We start from the raw sequence: 13,164 nt of genomic DNA on the forward strand, positions 1-13,164 counted from the left end.
TTTTTTTTTTTTTAAACTTGTACAAAATTTTGTTTTAATTTATTATTTTGCGTAACTTTGTTTTAATTTATTGTTTTTAAAAAATAATTCAGAAATTCGTTTTCCGTTTTTCACTACAATAACAACAAAATATCATATCTATGGAATAAGCTGAAATCATAATACGTGGTCACGTTTTCAGATATCTATGAACGTAAATGTAGCGTCCGTTGGTATGTTCCTCGGTAATGCAATGGGTCCTTATCTGTCCATGGAGATGTTCGCCTACGTGAGCCTCGTGCCGAACATCCTCTTCGTAGTCCTCTTCAGTCTGATACCGGAGTCGCCCTATCATTATGTCCTTCACGGCAACATCAACGAGGCCGAGGCATCTCTCAAGTGGTTTCGACGAGAGGCTGACGTCAAGGCCGAGATGCAGGAGCTACAGGACTTCGTTCACGGCGCCAATACCAATATTCTAACAAAGCTCAAAAATTTGCTGGTGCCAGGTATATATATATATATATATTCCGAAAATAATATTATACTTGCGTTTTCTTCTTTTGTCAAAAAAATATTTTTTACGAGTCTCTAAGTCTAAATGGGATTTAAATTTAAGCAGAAAAGAAATTAATTTTTGAAGTTCAATCTTCTTTGTTCCAGTAAATCTGAAAAAAGTGCTGACGATACTTGGTTTGAACGTTTTCGTCCATGGAAGCGCGTACGCCACGATGAACTCGTACGCGGAAATTATTGTAATCAATTCCGGAGTGAACATCACTCCGTCGATTGTGGTGATGGCACTGGGTTTCTCCACGATTGTCGCTGGTTTCACCACCGTCTTGGTGGTAGACAGATTCGGGCGGAAGAATCTGCTGATCGTTTCCATCGTCGGCGTCGTCATTTCGCTCTTCGCTCTTGGTCTACACTTCTATCTTCTTTCACTAAACTTCGTTCCCGACAAATTGACGTGGCTACCGATAACATCGTTATTGGCTTTTAGTATCTTTGTATCGTACGGTCTGATACCGGTGCCCGGTGTACTTTTAAGCGAGATGTTTCCAGCAAATCTAAAAAATTTGGTGTCTCTTTTCGTTTCTATAACCAACTCCACGTTGGCCTTCATGTTCACCAAAACTTATCAGCCTTTCGTCAACGTGGCGGGAGAAACAATCGTCTTCTGCAGCTATGGACTTTTCGTGATCATGGCCGTGCCTTATGTGTGGTACTTGATCCCCGAGACAAAGGGCAAGAGCTTGCTGGAGATTCAGCGATCCGTTAAACATTAAATTATTAGTCGGATTATCAAAAGTGATTTTGATACACAAAGTTTATAGATGCAATTTTTTCTCTCTAAATAAAGTGAAAATTTGTTTGTGAGATTGAACCCAAATGCAAAACAAAGTATATGTATAATATTCTTGGATACATTTATACACGAAAACTGTGTGTGTGTGAAAGTTTCAAAGTAGATTATGAATTTGTGTGTGTTTAAGAATTAAAACCAAGCTTACTCTTTATATATACATATATATTTATATATATACATGTATACACACATATATTATATATACACATATATTATATATACATATATATATATTTACATATATTTATATTATATACACATATAATTCTTAAGCTGCGTATTTTGCCTGTGATTTTACAAAATAAACTAAGTGTAATTATGCATGTACACAAAAAATTTATTCTTGTAAAGAAACGTTTTATACGATATGAAAAATGTTACGAAACTCTTGAATATTTTGAAAACAAAGCATTAAAAAAAAAAAAAAAACATGTTTATAATAAAAGCAATTTGATACTGGCTGCGTTCGGGGAGCACGCTATCAGCGCTATTGCGTCATTCCATCCTTGTTTTACATCTAATGAGCAATAAAGACAGAATGATGCAACAACGCTGATAGCGCGCACCCCGAACGCAGTTACTACAAGAAGTGTATTTGACTTTGATTGGTTCACGCGTTGTTTCTGACGGCTCAGTGAATATATAAATTATTTCTCTATGTAAACATTATATCGCGTCTTGTGCGCACCAGTTACATATGAGAGTAGCCACGGTTACACGTTTTGTACCGACTGAAAAAGTACAAACTATTTGCGTCCAGACAGCAAGAAAGAAAGATCAAAAGACGACTTAAAAACGTCTTTTAGTCATCTTTTAGAGACGTGTACTGAGCTGTATTCTCGGTGTCTCGCTTTTCTGTCACTTAGGCGACGAAGGTGCTGTTAATCTTCATTGCAGCGTGAAACAGAGAGGAGCCTGAGGAGCGGCCACGGCCATAAAGCCTGTTCCACATTGATCGCGAGCGCAAACGCAAGAAACAGGTCTGGTGGAACTGACTAATCGTATTGATCAAATCAGCCAACTGACCAGCGTGAATGGTCAATTCCGCGAGATCAGCGACCTGCGTCTTATGTAGATAGACCTTTATACTCTAATACTACCTACTCCTATTGTAAACGGCCCTTAAGATTTGGTGATCACGCACTACTATGCTTCCGGTTTTCCACACACTGCTGACTCAGGTTGCGTTCGTAGAGCGCGCTATCATCGCCAACGCGTTATTCTATCTTTGTTTTTCATCTAACGAGCGATAAGGATAGAATGATGCTGTTAACGCGAAAACGTGCGTTCCCCTCAGTTCTAAAGTGACAAAGTCGAAACGTTAAAAGTGTGCATGGGAGGAACAAAATTAGATGCTTCGAAATCAGTTGCTTTTTAAAATTTAATATATGACTTGTACGATTAAATAAATTGACATATTTAGGCACAAAGCTGTAGGATCATCACAACGCTATTTTTTTTCGTTAATTTGCGTATTGTGTTCGGGGACGCGATCACAACACGCTGCTCGCACGCACTCCTGGCCATTTTCTGCTGGTAGTATCGTATTTCTTAATTTTTATTTGCCAATCGTCGGACGATTATAGACAAAAGCGTAAAAATGAGTGACGATGACCGTGAAATCGATATCGAAAGTGACGTAAGTAACACGTGCAATGATCTGCTCTTATTGTCACATGTAAATATCTGTACCGCGTTTGCTGTACTTTTGTACATATAAATTTCCTTGTTTTAAGGATGGCGACGACTTAGACCCTAAACTGAAACACTCGGGTAACTCACCGTATTATTCTCAGGTGAGAATACCTGAGGTAAGGATCTTTATTCGAAGTAACAGTGTTTTCTGGAGTAAATCTCAGTAGTTCACGCACGGCAATAAATTTGGTTCCGTGACGAGAGAGAAGGCTTTTCTGTACGTGCGTCATTCTTCTTAGGTCGTTCAACTGTCGACAACTGAAGAACAAATAACGTTAGAGGGAGAAATTTGTTTTCCTTTCGCACAGAGCCGATTTATTGCCGAGTAATATATATGTATTTCACATATATATGTTATATTGCCAATATTTCGTGACGATTCAACTCATCTGAATCTTCTTCAGCTACGGTCTTTGCAAAACATCACGATAATCAATATTAATTGATATCGATATAAAAATCGTTATAACTGTTGCCAACAGAAAATCAAACAAATCAGAAACAATATAAATCTTGTACGATCACTAATATTGTCAATATCAACAAATATATTTGATAATATTAACAGTATTATTAACTAAGATTGGTATGATAAGAATCCAATAGATTGATAAGAGAAATTTAGTTAAGGTATTATTTATAATTTCAAGTTTTATTTAAATTAGAATAGTCTATTGTTTATAGTGAAACACATATTCTATGTAATATTAGGCAGAAAAACGTGCTCATCATAATGCGTTAGAAAGAAAACGCAGAGACCATATCAAAGACAGTTTCTCAAGTCTCAGAGATGTTGTACCAGCTTTACAAGGAGAAAAAGTTGCAAGCAGGGCACAAATTCTGAAGAAAGCAGCTGAATATATTCAATATTTGAAACGAACAAATCTTTCTATTCAGCAAGATATTGAAGACCTTGAAAGACAGAATTCATTTTGTGAGGAAAAAAGTGAGTATCTTTTTTCCATAAAATAAACTATGAAAATGAATCTTGTGCATAGTTTTCTGGTTGTAGCAGCATTGTGTCATTTTCGTATCAACACACATTTCAGTTCTGTCATTATTAAATTAATCTTAATTGTGATGAAATGAACAAATGTTCCTAACCCAAAAAAACATGCACAAGAATTGTTGCAATACTGTATGACAAACATAAAAATATATTTTCTCAACTTTCAGTAAATTTCATTAAACTAACTTTATATTGTTTTGTACAATGTCATGTCTTACAATTTTCAAGTAGTTTTAATCTTAGCTGTCATAATAATCAAGATCATAGTTTCAATACTTTAACTTATTTAGTTTCAATATTTTCAATATTTTAGTGAATTTTTCAACTTGTAAATTCAATATTTAAATGAATTTTTTCAACTTATAAAGATATGATATAATACTAAAGATGATCTAACGTTCGCTTATTCTACTTGTTTTAGCTTCAAAAATTTTGCAACAAAAGTTAAAAAATTGTTCTAATAAAAAACAATTTAAAATACGATACAGAAATATTAGGTATGATTTCCAAACAGATGGAGCTTCAAAAAGACTATTTACTTTATTACAAAGAGAATATAATTCCACTAGAGAGGAACTGTTTCCTATGGATTAATGTAGAAGAATTTAATAAAAAAATTTCATTTTAGCATTTATAATGTGGTTATAATGATTTTAATAGTTATAATGGTAAAATAAGTGAACGTGGTGGTTGCTCGGCAGATTTCTAATTAGCTGTATAAAGTTCGTATGTTAGAAAAGACCAAGGCATCTATGACATCCGGGGAGACGCGCGAAGTTGTGAAATCTGAAGTAAGTATACATGTCTACGACACTGAATCAGAGTCCTCCGAGTCTTACAGCGAAGTAAGACAGAAAAATCGCAAATCGAAGAAGCTGAAAGTTACTGGAGAATAGTGACAACACGTTTGTGTTGTCTACTTTTTCCTTTATTTGTTTAGTATATAAATGTTCTATCATACATTGTTGTAAGTTATAAATTGTGTGTACAAGATGTGTATAGATATATATATGTATAAATATATGTATACACTTATATACATATATATATATGTATATTATATATCTATATTATATAGATATTTATTTAAGCGATTAGACTTCGTCCTATAATATACATTTAACATAGTAAAATTCCGCAAATGGAAGATGTTAACGTGACTGGCAGAAAGCGAGCGAATTGTGTAAGAGATTTGTATTTGCAGTTGTCTGTAAAATGAATGTGTGTAGGTTTTATTTGGATTTTTTACGACGTAAAGTCTACTATATTCTATGTGTTGTTATTAATTCTATATTCTATATTGTTAATTTTATTATCATTAAGAACGCCCTTGCATCTGCACACAATTTAGAAAATACTTTGCATTACGTGGTGCACAGTTAATGTATATAAATATTAATGTATATGATTATTAAACAACAATAACGTTACATCAATATGCAGTGTCTTTTTAAGTGTGATTATATTTCGAACTATATATTTGTCACGCTAACAAAACTCGAAATATCTCAATTTAAACAGTTTTGAAGGAAACACTTCTAAACTTTATTTAAAAAAAAAAAAAAAACTTACTGTATAAGAATTTAATAATAATAAAAATAAAAATTATATCAGACTGTAGATTATACTAATACAATATATGTATATATACTGATTATATTCGAAATATATTTATATACACGCATTAGTCGCTATCACAAAGAGGTAAACATAAGTGAATAAATATTATATGTGCAATCGCGTCTCCTTCTGCCGAGATGTCGCGGAAAGTCTAGATAAAATGAGAGGGAAAGATAAAGAATTGTAGTGTCATTAAATTTATTTAAGTATACGAGTTATTTTACAAATTTCAAATGATACGACCCTACAATCCTGTTCGGCGCTTACAGAATTCACTAGGATGAAAAGCAGATGCGATATATCAACCGCAGAAGAAATCCTAGACACGACCGGCGAATGTTCCTGCCTCAATCTGTCCATCCCACTTCTCTACCCAGGCGTGTGGGCACATCGAATTATACACTTTCTTAAAATATTTGCAAGCTTCATAATTCTCGTCGTGCTTCTTCTTGCATCGATGAAAGTCTACGTAGCTCTGGTAACAATATCTAGCAAGAAATGCAATTAATCAAGATTCATCAGGACAGTTTCTTGTTTATATGCATATGTTTCTATTATATTTTACAACTAAAACCTGCTTAAAACTGGCTGTATCTTTTAATTTTATATTATTTTGATACGTATAAGAGACTATTACAAACTTTCTCGATTAGAAAAAATACAAATATAACGATTGATAATTCCAATAATTCATAATCTTATCATTCTTCCTAAGAATCAGATGGCACTCATTCCCTCTCTCGCAGAGATAAAACTCGCAATCCGAATTACACACACAATACACACATAGCATTTATTTCATAAAATCAATATATCAAAAATAATGAATTATTAATATCAGATAACTAAATTCAAACTGTGTTTGTTATGCAAGATTTTAACTTCTCTATATATTTGAAACTTTAATACACAAATCTTGACAAACTGATACATTGATATAAAAAAAAATACAAAATGATACGATAAAGAATTTCACGACTTAATATAATATTACGTTTTTAAGGATTAAAAGAGTTTTTTTTTAAACAAAATATGTAAACGGATTTTTTTCTGATTGTGTTGTCAGTAATATGTTATTGCAATGAGACTGAATAAAGATCGATTTTGATTCTTACCTTGTTTGATTCTGATTAGGGAATCTAGGGTCAAACGGTGCGCCCTGCAATTCTGGAGGAATAAGCGACTCCTGCGTCATACTTGCGGCGATATAGGACACTGCTTAACAAGTTAAATTATTTAATCCCTAAATCTCTCTTAGCACGTATAAGTCGTTTCACCTCCTCTCCCCCTTCTATCTCCTTTTTTCGCAAAGATAAATTTTTTTTACATTGCTCTCTCGCTCTTGTCCATTTCTGTCTCTCAAAGCACACGCGACACTATCACAAATGAGCTTCTCTCGGAACTTTTTTATTCCCTTCTTTGTCTTTCGTTTATAATTAGTGCAAAATAACATTATATATAGTGAATTTAGATAAAACAGAATGCTCACAGTGAAACAAAACGAGAATAAAAGATTTTTTTCCCGGAGCAATATCTGTTAATATCTTATACATAAAGTTTCTTATAGACGAAGTTAGCCTGATTATAGATGTCTCAGAAGAAAGTAATGAGCCAAAGTACATAAAGAAGGGATAATTTGAAAAAGCTATTTAACCAACGGTCGCGTGTTGTCCTCCTCCTGACAGCAGACTTCTCGATACTTTTTCACTTCTGCCATGTACAATGACCAAGCATCTTTTGGTTGCTCCACAGTTTGTTCTGTCTTTGGCTTTGCCACCATGCCGGTTTTTAAGATTCTGCCACCTCTTCTCTTGCCTACCATCAATGGCGGCGGCACCACAGGTTTTTCCTCTAATACAGAAGTTGTAGGTTTCTGTACGGTAGGCTGCATTTGCTCTTGCATTTTCTTAAACATCTCCATGAAACTTCCGTCATTCTTGAAAGCATTTGGTTGGGGAGCGACAGTCACCACCGGATGCGCCACCGACGTCGTTCCTTCTCCGTGATCTTCAAGAGCGTCCGATTCGTACGAAGGTGCTCTAGTGTGATGCCTTCGACTCTCCCTGTATCTATGCCTGTCTCTGCTGCGATTGTGACTGCGACTTCGTCTTTTGTCTCTCGAGCGGGATCTGTTCCTGGAGCGCGATCTGCCGCGTGATCTCGACCGCGATCTGTCTCTTCTCGAATATTTTCGTGATCGTTCTCTGTCACGATCGCGCTCCCTGTCCTTGTCGTTGGATCTTGACCGTCTGTGAGAACGCACCGGGGACGATCGTGAGCCGCTTCGACGGCGCTTACGTCTGTCCTGGAGCGGCGAGTCGTTCCGCGAGGATCTGCTCCGATGGTACTCCGCGACAGGTAGGGGAGAGGGCGAGCGTCGCGAGCTGCCTCGGTTCCTGTGACCGTCGTGTGTCGCGGTGCTGTAACCTGTGCTATACATGGGAGACGAGGGCAGAGCAGGTGGCGATTCTGTATTCGACCTCGTGCTGCGATCGTACCGCTTTGAGTCCATCGCACTGCCAGGCCAAACTGAAGAACGGATGGACGTACACGGACACACCTATAAGGATAGAAACTTCCTTCCATGAGTACATGGCTCATTCCAAATTTCCACGCCTTTATCAGACTTTTCGGATTTTTTTTTTTTTTTTTTTTTTTTAATGTGCATTTGCGGGAGAGACAGGCGGACTTTAGAGCGAGAGAGTGTAACATAGCATAGCTCAAAATAGAAAATGACAAAAAGAATTAACAGATAGCAAGAAAGAGAGGATGTCTCTTAATATAAATCTATTATGCTCTTCTAATCATCAAGCTGTGAGATTTAAGAAATATTATATATTATATAAAGAATACGAAATCACACAGCATGATGATCACTTTTTTTGGCAGTCTCTCTCAAGAAGGGTACAAACATTATTCCCCCAGATGAGAGATACTAAACAATAAAAACGCGCAGCACTCTCTTTTCTGTATTACTTCACTATATCACAAGACGAATGAGAATGTAAAAAAAAAAATCGAAATTAAAAGGAAACAAATACAGAAGACCTTGAACTTTACAAAAGCTAATCAAATCCTATGTGTGTCGCCGATTGATTTCGGGAGAATTTTCACTCCCAGAAAAACTGACAAAGATAATGGAGAACGAAATGATGGATGTTCTCGCGTTTCGCTCGCGATACGCGATTGGAAAACGAAAATCGTGTTTTTTTTTGGAGGAATTTTCAGATTCGATAACGAGATAAAGACGACATAGAGAGAGAGAAAGAGAGGGGAGGAAATAGGAGGAAACAAGGGGAGAACGCGAACCGTTTCTCTTCGTTGATTATCCTCGAGATCTACTACTGAGATGGCGACTATCCTCCTACAGCTATCTGCTTCGCGCGAACGAATATGACCGTCTCGTCGAGCATCTCGCTGGACTGCCTAAAATAATGCTAATTACTTCTATGCGTAATACCTTAAATCGGACGTGCGGTCGGAAACAAAATGGCCACTAAGAAAAACTGCGCCAGACGACGATCTGTTACGTCATGCACTTCGCCGAGAAAAGCACACACTGCCAGCGATCGCCAACAGCGCCGACAGCGACGTTCGGCCGAAGTTGATCGCGAACTTAGCGACGTGCACTAGACCGGCCACTTCGTACGGCGACGGGTGATCGTAAATCAAAACCGGGATGATGCGGCGCAACAAATTGAGAATTATCATTTGCGACAGGACTGTTCCTCAAAACCTATCAGAGTTTCAAAAATATCCGATCACAAGTGATAATCGTTGTAAAACTGTTGTGTTTTCTGAAGACAATCAATAGAAAACCAGAGATGCGTTTCGTTATTCACTTTCGATATTAAAAATCTACAGTCCACGTGACATACATTATGAATTTCCAGTGCTGGACAGTGAATATATATCGGAACACAGTTTAAACACTTCGAAGTATTATATTTTCCGGCGCGATTAAATAACGCCCGATTGGCTGCTGTGTCGTTTCTCAATTGGTCGGATCAAGGATATAATTAAAGGGTAAAACAAATGATTTTGACATTTGTATGTTGCAACGGTTTACGTACGTAATTAATGTTAAGACTATGAGATATTTATTTGTAAAATCAGTTTTATCTTCCTTAAAAAGATTACAAGTTGTAAATCGTTTTTTTCGTGGTACGTATCTTTATGTGTTTACGTGTACATACGTGTATGATTTGTAAACAACTACACATGGGACGTTCTCACGCTGTTACTTCGCGCAAAACTGAATACTATTAAACGGGAGCTATACAAAAGTTTGATTTGTATTTATATTATAGAAGACCAACCAATGAAACGAAGAAATATTGTTACGAAGTTTCAACAACAAAATGTTGAGAACAATGAGAATGATAAAAAAACAACAAAGAAAAATCAGTCATCAACAAAGGTTTGTGTTTCGAATTTTTTACATAATAAGTTATTCTGTGAAAGAAATATCAAAATCAAGATATCTTATTTTCTATTAGAAATATATTATGTTCTATGTGCGATATTGTTTATTAGATAATACCGGATGAAAGGCCAAAATTGAATTTGAGATCTTTGCGAAATCAAAATAATGAAACCACAAATCAATCTCATGCCACTGCATCTTTAAAAAAATCTAAAAATAATCAAAAAGAATCACATATAAACAATGATAAAAGTTAGTAAATTCATAGTCATTTAATAATAAAACTATTTACTATACTTATTTTTTGTACTTATTACTGATAATTCATTATAGAAGAAGAAAATGATGAAGAAGAAAAAGAAGAAGAATTGAAACCAAATACAAGTCTCGACAAAAAGAAACTGAGAGCCATTGTAGATTTGAAAAAAATGAAGGAGGAATTAAAACAGCTGGAAGATCCTCCACTGACACCATGGGAAAAGGAAGCATCTTCTAAAAGGCTGCAATATGAATTCTATGATGTACCTTGTGAAGATTTGGCACAGCGATTGCTAGGTTTATAGAACAATAGATATAAGAGATTTTAATTCTTTCAAAAATAAACTTGCTTTTGACTTTATTATATTATCTTGCACATATAAATGTATCAAATAATTTTCTTTAACAGGCAAAATACTTGTGAGATATCTTGATGATGGAACAATCCTCAAAGGTAGAATTGTAGAAACCGAAGGATATTTAGGTGCAATTGATAAAGCGTCCCAATCATATCAGAATAGAATTACTTCTCGTAACTTACCAATGTACATGCCCCCAGGGACTATTTATGTTTACATGACATATGGCATGTATCACTGTTTTAATATCTCAAGTCAAGGTGAGTACAATTTTTCATGAAAGATCGAAGAATTTCTTAACTTATGTATTAAGATGCTTTATTTTTGATTATTTTTATTCGTAAAATTATCAGAGATTTATAAAATTCTGGAAGAATCAACAATTAATTGTTCGCATGCTCATTATTTATTATTAACATAACACGCTAATAAATAACGTTTAGAGGGAAATGCATGTGTATTGATAAAAGCGGTAGAACCGCTGATGAATATTATAATAATATTATTATAAAATTCTGGAAGAATCAACAATTAATTGTTCGCATGCTCATTTATTATTACTAACATAACACGCTAATAAATAACGTTTAGAGGGAAATGCATGTGTATTGATAAAAGCGGTAGAACCGCTGATGGGATTTGAAAACATGGAATTATTAAGAAACATGCGGCGCGCCGATAACGGAAGAGAAAACCCAATCGCGAAAGAAGTAACGCGTACGCGAACATTAAAGCAATACGAGCTTTGCGATAATCCGTTCAAGATATGCGAAACTTTTGCTATCAATCAGAACACCTTCGATCGGAAGCTTGTTTATGCGTGTTATAATTTGTGGCTCGAGACTCAACCGTTTGTAAGATCGCCCGCCATAGTAGCTGTACCATCTGAAGATGGGCAATCGAATGATAGCCGATCATTTATCCGCAAGACGCGATATTATGTGTTGGGAAGTACCAGCGTTGGCGACAGAAATTATGAATGCGAAGAAAATGCTTATATCGCACAATAAATTAAACGTGAATAGCAACTATAAGAACACAGACATAAAATTCTTTTTACATTTCGTTTAAGTTTAGAGAAAACTTAATTCTGAGTAAAAATATATATACATATAAATAAATATATATACATGTATTAGAAAAAAATTACATTGCAATAAGTGTAGCGCATCATAGATTTTTATAAATAAAAACTTAGAAGAATGGATTCTCATATCTTTCTCTGTAGCTGTGCGATAAAACGTCACAAAATAATTGGTCCGATTTTAGGTGACGGATGTGCGGTACTGGTGCGAGCTGTCGATCCTCTGGAAGGTATCGAACGTATGGCCGAAGAACGTAATACTTCATCAAAGGCGAAGAAAACGAAACTAACTTCTTTAAAACCGCATGAATTATGCAATGGCCCGTCTAAGTTCTGCATGGCGTATCAGCTTACCAGAGAACACAATAGATATTCTCTTTGTACGTGGAAGAGTCTATGGATTGAAGACGACGGTGCGTTAACGGATTTCAAAATTATCAAAACCGCTAGAATCGGAATCGACAGCTCTGGTCCGGAATGGTCGAAGAAACCTTTACGCTACTACATCTACGACAACAAATCCATTAGCAAAAGAGATAAAAAGGCGGAAACGGAGATTTCTTAATTGTTCAAAATCAGTACTTCGTAATTTTTTATGATGGCTATTTGATAAGTGGCTAAATTTTTTTATAAATGAAAGAAATATATACATACGTATAAACAATTGTTCATACATAAATAAGAAAAAGAAAGACGTGCTCTCTGTATATATATATCACATTATTATACTCTATTACATATGTTCCGCGGAAATTTTATCACGTCCACTCTTTCATCACGCGTTCGTAATCCTCCTCCTCAATGAATGGCTTATCTATCGACCTGTGAAATACAATCGATAATTTATGCTCACGTATAAACCTTCACAAGATTTCACTTAAATTTCTTAATTGTAGACTGTCATATAATCAAGACTATTCAGTGATATCGAAACGTACTCTATCATAAGTTCTCCGCAATAGAGGCACTCGGAAGCCACTAGTTCATCGATGTCGGCCTTGATTTGATCTCTCGTTGACAAAGACACGGAAGTCATCGAAGTAGTGTCTTCAGGTCGATTCGAAATGAGAGTAAGTTGTCGCTGAAGATCCGCCAACTTTGTCCTCTGGTCCATAGACAACATGGGCGTTAATGCCGCCACCAAACAATCGCTGTGAAATTTATGTCCGCAAGGAAATACATAAAAAGGCCTCAAAAGCAATTGCACCTCGCATGTGTTGCATGTATCTCTTGCGTGCACAAAGGTACATCTGAAAAAAAAGATGAAATATGATCAAATACAAGATGTGTGTGTGTGTGTGTGTGTGTGTGTGTGTGTGTGTGTGTGTGTGTGTGTGTGTGTGTGTGTGTGTGTGTGTGTGTGTG

At 35.7% G+C, this 13,164-nt stretch overlaps 5 protein-coding genes across 13 annotated transcripts in view; 3 read left to right on the plus strand and 2 right to left on the minus strand.

Annotated features, from left to right (window-relative positions):
- LOC109855020 (facilitated trehalose transporter Tret1-like) overlaps nt 1–1,366 on the plus strand; it is a 3,456-nt gene extending 2,090 nt beyond the window's left edge. The window contains exons 4-5 of the mRNA XM_020428774.1: nt 182–488; nt 643–1,366. Coding sequence (XP_020284363.1) covers nt 182–488; nt 643–1,268 — 933 coding nt within the window. The 3' untranslated portion in view covers nt 1,269–1,366. The remainder of the gene's footprint in view (nt 1–181; nt 489–642) is intronic.
- Nucleotides 1,367–2,554: 1,188 nt separating this feature from the next.
- Nucleotides 2,555–6,031, plus strand: LOC109855023 (protein max-like). 3 transcript variants are annotated; one of them, XM_020428786.1, is made up of 5 exons: nt 2,570–2,987; nt 3,085–3,159; nt 3,755–3,989; nt 4,776–4,843; nt 5,942–6,031. In XM_020428786.1, exons 1-5 carry the CDS (start codon nt 2,949–2,951, stop codon nt 5,954–5,956), a joined length of 432 nt encoding a protein of 143 aa, XP_020284375.1. In that variant the 5' UTR covers nt 2,570–2,948; the 3' UTR covers nt 5,957–6,031. The 3 variants fall into 3 exon arrangements, with proteins under 3 accessions (XP_020284374.1, XP_020284373.1, XP_020284375.1); XM_020428785.1 differs by lacking the exons at nt 4,776–4,843; nt 5,942–6,031 and adding an exon at nt 4,474–4,679 and having other exon boundaries at nt 2,555–2,987; XM_020428784.1 differs by lacking the exon at nt 5,942–6,031 and having other exon boundaries at nt 2,567–2,987; nt 4,776–5,639.
- LOC109855022 (cytochrome c oxidase subunit 6B2-like) lies at nt 5,854–9,244 on the minus strand. 4 transcript variants are annotated; one of them, XM_020428781.1, is made up of 3 exons: nt 9,133–9,224; nt 6,788–6,887; nt 5,854–6,160 (listed from the first exon to the last, which is right to left on the minus strand). In XM_020428781.1, the coding sequence occupies exons 2-3, from the start codon at nt 6,865–6,867 to the stop codon at nt 5,992–5,994; spliced, it is 249 nt and encodes an 82-aa protein (XP_020284370.1). In that variant the 5' UTR covers nt 6,868–6,887; nt 9,133–9,224; the 3' UTR covers nt 5,854–5,991. The 4 variants fall into 4 exon arrangements, with proteins under 4 accessions (XP_020284370.1, XP_020284371.1, XP_020284372.1 ...); XM_020428782.1 differs by having other exon boundaries at nt 6,788–6,890; nt 9,133–9,220; XM_020428783.1 differs by lacking the exon at nt 9,133–9,224 and adding an exon at nt 8,982–9,072.
- Nucleotides 9,245–9,312: 68 nt separating this feature from the next.
- Nucleotides 9,313–12,388, plus strand: LOC109855021 (DNA-3-methyladenine glycosylase-like). 3 transcript variants are annotated; one of them, XM_020428776.1, is made up of 6 exons: nt 9,313–9,741; nt 9,983–10,092; nt 10,209–10,350; nt 10,432–10,653; nt 10,766–10,975; nt 11,307–11,978. In XM_020428776.1, exons 1-6 carry the CDS (start codon nt 9,708–9,710, stop codon nt 11,723–11,725), a joined length of 1,137 nt encoding a protein of 378 aa, XP_020284365.1. In that variant the 5' UTR covers nt 9,313–9,707; the 3' UTR covers nt 11,726–11,978. The 3 variants fall into 3 exon arrangements, with proteins under 3 accessions (XP_020284365.1, XP_020284368.1, XP_020284364.1); XM_020428779.1 differs by having other exon boundaries at nt 9,314–9,698; XM_020428775.1 differs by lacking the exons at nt 9,313–9,741; nt 11,307–11,978 and adding exons at nt 9,749–9,836; nt 11,985–12,388.
- A 141-nt stretch (nt 12,389–12,529) lies between these two features.
- Nucleotides 12,530–13,164, minus strand: part of LOC109855019 (vacuolar protein sorting-associated protein 18 homolog) — a 6,635-nt gene continuing 6,000 nt past the window's right edge. For both annotated transcript variants that reach the window (XM_020428772.1, XM_020428773.1), the window contains 2 exons: nt 12,738–13,049; nt 12,530–12,621 (listed from right to left, as the gene is read on the minus strand). In XM_020428772.1, coding sequence (XP_020284361.1) covers nt 12,558–12,621; nt 12,738–13,049 — 376 coding nt within the window. In that variant the 3' untranslated portion in view covers nt 12,530–12,557. The remainder of the gene's footprint in view (nt 12,622–12,737; nt 13,050–13,164) is intronic.

Source organism: Pseudomyrmex gracilis, unplaced genomic scaffold, assembly GCF_002006095.1.
Source record: "Pseudomyrmex gracilis isolate BER0280 unplaced genomic scaffold, ASM200609v1 scaffold_78, whole genome shotgun sequence".
In the NCBI taxonomy this organism is placed as follows: Eukaryota; Metazoa; Arthropoda; class Insecta; order Hymenoptera; family Formicidae; genus Pseudomyrmex; species Pseudomyrmex gracilis.